The 4112-nt window shown below is 41.8% G+C and overlaps 1 protein-coding gene across 1 annotated transcript in view; it reads left to right on the top strand.

The window, feature by feature from the left end:
- Galnt15 (polypeptide N-acetylgalactosaminyltransferase 15) overlaps positions 1 to 3685 on the top strand; it is a 40878-nt gene extending 37193 nt beyond the window's left edge. The window contains exon 10 of the mRNA XM_008849975.3: positions 1901 to 3685. Within this exon, the coding sequence (XP_008848197.1) occupies positions 1901 to 2047 (147 nt within the window). The 3' untranslated portion in view covers positions 2048 to 3685. The remainder of the gene's footprint in view (positions 1 to 1900) is intronic.
- Positions 3686 to 4112: the final 427 nt, after the last annotated feature.

Raw genomic sequence — 4112 nt, 5'->3', positions numbered from 1 at the left:
GGAGGGAGGGAGGGAGGGAGGAAGGAAGGAAGGAAGGAAGAGGGAGGGAGGGAGGGAGGGAGGGAGGCTGGAAGTTTAGTTCAGTGGCAGGGCACTTACCCAGTAAGGGTAAGGCCCTGTGTCTAGTATCCAGAACAGGAAAAAAGGAAAGGGGAAAAGCGAAAGGAAGAAAGCTAAGGGGAAAGGAAAAAAGGTACATGAGACATTATTCAGCCAGAAAAAAAAGAACGCGGCACTCTTTTCGGTGGCACTGTTTATAATATCCAAGAGCGGGAAGCATCCCCAAATGTCCATCCGCAGATAAAGAGATAAAATGTGAACACATATTTATCCTAACGTTTGTCACTTAGGTAAGGTTGCATTCCTCTGAGAAGTAATTTCACATAATAAAATATTATTCTGCCTTAAAATGGAAGGAAATCCTGTCACATGGGACAACAGGGGTGACCCTTGAGGACATCAGGCTAAATTAAGCCTGTCACAGAAACAAAAGCTGTGGCGTTCCACTCTTATGAGTTCTGTAAAGCAGTTAAAAATCACAGAAACATGAAGGGAATGGAGGCTGCCAGAGCCTGGGGAAGGAGGAGGAGGGGCACTACTGTTTAGTGAGTATAGAGTTCCAGTTCAGCTATGGAAAACTATTTCACAATAATGTGAACATATTTAACATTTCTAAACTTTGCAGTTGAAAATAAAGTGTTTTGTTGTTTTCACCACAATAAAAAGAAAAGGAATGATGTCCTTACTTGGGCTACAATATGGATAAATCTTGAAAATATGCAAAAGAAGCTAATTATAAAAGGCTGCATATTATATAATTTTACTTATATGGAATGTCTAGACTAAACAAACTCATAAACACAGGAAAGTAGATTAGTGATTCTCGGTGGTTAGGAAGAGGCAGAAAGGACAAACAACTGCTAATGGTCCTTCTTGTAGCAATGGAAATATTCTGGAATACACTAAAAACCACTACCTTGTGTATTGTAAACAGTCTTTTTTTTTTTTTGGCACATCTCAGCAATGACCATGAATTTGTAGCATTGTGGGTAAAGTTGTTCAGTTTCATAAAGAAATTGGATTTTTCTTGAAAAAGAGATGTTAGATTCAATATTAAATCTGATAGTGTTTGAGCAAGGTGTGAGCCATGTTCTCCTGAACTGGCTGGTCTAATTAGGCCTCCAGTGAGGCCTCGGTCCTGCTCTTCTCGGTACTGCAACCTGGTGACCACAATACTAAATTGCAAGATTAGCTGAGAATAGAGCGATAACCTCTAACAAATAATGAAAGGACTGAGTATGTCTACCCCTGTACTTATCCTAACCAGAACTTTCTAAGAAATGGCGCAATACTAAACTAAAGGACCATTTCTATGTGTATGCGTGTTTCCTGCAGAAGCCAGAAGAGGGCGTCAGATCTCCTGGAGCTGGAGTTAGGGATGCATGTTAGCCATGATATGGGTGCTGGAAATCGAACTTGGGTCCTCTACAAGAGCAGCCAGTGTTTTTAACTCCTGAGCCATCTCTGCAGCCTGTAGAGGAGCATTTCTTTTCAGGCTGTTCACACTGCCTCTATTAGTCTCTTAAGAATCATGGGCTGGAGAGATGGCTCAGCAGTTAAGAACACTGTTCTTGTAGAAGACCCGGGTCCGAATCCCAGCACTCACATGGCAGCTAACAACTATCCATAATTCCAGTCCCGGGGGATCCAACAGCCTCTTCTGACCTCTGCGGGCATTGCATGACATGGGTGCACTTACCTACATGCAGGCAATACACGCATACACATAAAAAATAACTAAAAGTTAAAAAACATCTTTAAAAAAGAATCAGCAGAAATCTTAAAAATACCCTTCTTTGCTGACTTTGCTGGGAACTGGGCTTCTTCCTTCTCTTTTCAGGATGGGATGATTGTCCATGTTCTTTCTGGGAAATGCATGGAAGCTGTGGTTCAGCAAAACAATAAGGACTTGTACTTGCATCAATGTGATGGGAAAGCCAGCCAGATGTGGCACTTTGACCAGGTCCACTCTGTGGATGAACGATGATAACAGCGACAGAGAGTAAAGAGGATACTGAACATCACAGTTCTGCTCCTGTGTCCTCAGTCAGTCCCTTTTGTGTCTGGGCTCCTGGTACAGGAGAGAAGAAAGCTCCAAATACATAGACACTCTCTCCATGTACCTTATTTCATTGTTCGCTGGCTGTTTTTACAAAGGAAAAAAAATAGAGGATTCATTGAATTCATTACCAGAAATGATCATCATGAAGTAGGGAAGATTCTTCTTTTTTCTACTGAGCACCTAACGATTCCTTTTGTCTCTGACCATGGGAAAAAGCCTGGGCATTGACTGACAGCACTTCCAAGAGACTTCAGATCTGGAGGATCAATTTCTCAGACCTCAAATAGCCTTAACTTGGACAGTTATGTGGTCGACCATGAGAGTTTGAGGGAAGTGTAATGGTCTTGCAATCCTAAATGTTGGATTAAGGTTATTAGCGTAAATGTTATGCTCATTGGTTGAACCCTAGCTCAGAAGGAAAGGAAGTGGGGTAAGAAACCAGGTAGAGCTGGATACAAGACAGAGAAGTGCTTTGGCCCAACACTCTAGCTCAGCCTGGCCCACTGAAGAGCCAGCAGACCTGAGTAAGATGTTTTTATCTTCAGGACAATTTTCTTGAAACTGCCTACCTCCATTCACCCACCCTAGCCCTTCTCTGGCTGGTTATCCACAATCAGATTTCCTTGCAATAGATTCCTCTTCTGTTGATAGTGTGAGAAGGATCGGGACATTCTGGTATCCTCATGAACAAGTGTTTACAGTTGATAAACTCTCCTGGTGTCCCATTGGGGGGGGTAGCATTGGCTTGATGAGAAATAGCAACCTTTAAAAGGGGGCAGTTCTCCTTAGAAGGGAAATGTCAGGGTTGAAGCCAAAATAATTGCTATAGAAGAGATTTGGCTGTTAAATGTCCCTGAGGTCTGACTGGGCCATCTCTGAACCCATAGTGACTGTGGAGGGCCCCTAAATGTGGCTTCAGGTTGAATGATTCCACCTCAACCAGAGCAGAATGAAGGCCAGGCCACAAGGGCTGCTGAGTAAGCTGGTCTTCTGGGTGAAGCTGGCTCTCTATATGGTAAGCTTAGAAACTTCCCCTTAAAGATGCCAGTGTCCTTTGGGCTGTTTCAGGACATGGTTGTTTCAATTAAGAATAGGGGAGGAAGTTTGGTTTTCCAAAGTACCGGTCATAATTATGTGTTCCCTTCTACCTGCCAAGTCAATGCCCAAGGCAATTCTCCAGCCTTGGAACCACTCTAGACTCATGGATCTGATATAATGGCCACCAACCCAATATGACTATTTTCATAGAAATTTGTGCAATTAGGGAAGTTTGAAATTTGAAACCATTCCTCAGTTGTACTGGCCACATTTCATGAGTTCAGTAGCCACATGTGGCTAATGGCTAATGTACCTGAAAGCACCAAGGTAGAACATTCCATCATCACAGACAGCTGTACTGGACATCTAGGGAAGTGGTTTTAGTCACCATCTTCTTGTTTCAGACCCGTCTATACTTAAGCACATTCCTCTAACACCCGAAAGCTGAGATGGAGCTAAATGGTCTCAGAGGACAACCTTGTAAAAAGGGTATTAATGATTGAAGAATAAAAATTTTAAAAGACCTTTATTTTGAAGTGAACTTTATTATTGGCATCGTGGGTATCTGAAGTTGTTGGGATAAATTAATATAATAAAAAGCTGTATTCAATTATGCAAGTTGTACTTGGTGATTAACAAAAGGACCCAGATGTCTTATTGCTTAATTGGTTGAACAAAGCAAGAATGTGGTGTTTCTTGCTTCCTTAACCATCCCTGTAATTCATTACTTTATTATAGAAATGGCTGTCAACTCCATCCCTGGCTGGTACTTACAGACCCTTAATTTAAACAAAACAGATGCCTCTGCTTGGTTTAAAAGAGCAGTTTCTTTACAGTATAACTAGTGCTTTAATTCTTTTCTTCTCAATGGACCATTTAGAAGTAGAGAAACTTGGTAGTCGAGTGATCTGATTCCTGAGTTAGATTTTGCTTGTCTGCCTGAATTTTATGG

The sequence above is a fragment of the Nannospalax galili genome, unplaced genomic scaffold (assembly GCF_000622305.1).
Source record: "Nannospalax galili isolate Female #2095 unplaced genomic scaffold, S.galili_v1.0 scaffold364, whole genome shotgun sequence".
Lineage (NCBI taxonomy): Eukaryota > Metazoa > Chordata > Mammalia > Rodentia > Spalacidae > Nannospalax > Nannospalax galili.
The sequence above is the reverse complement of the archived record's forward strand: the minus strand, read 5'-3'. Positions and strand labels throughout refer to the sequence as shown.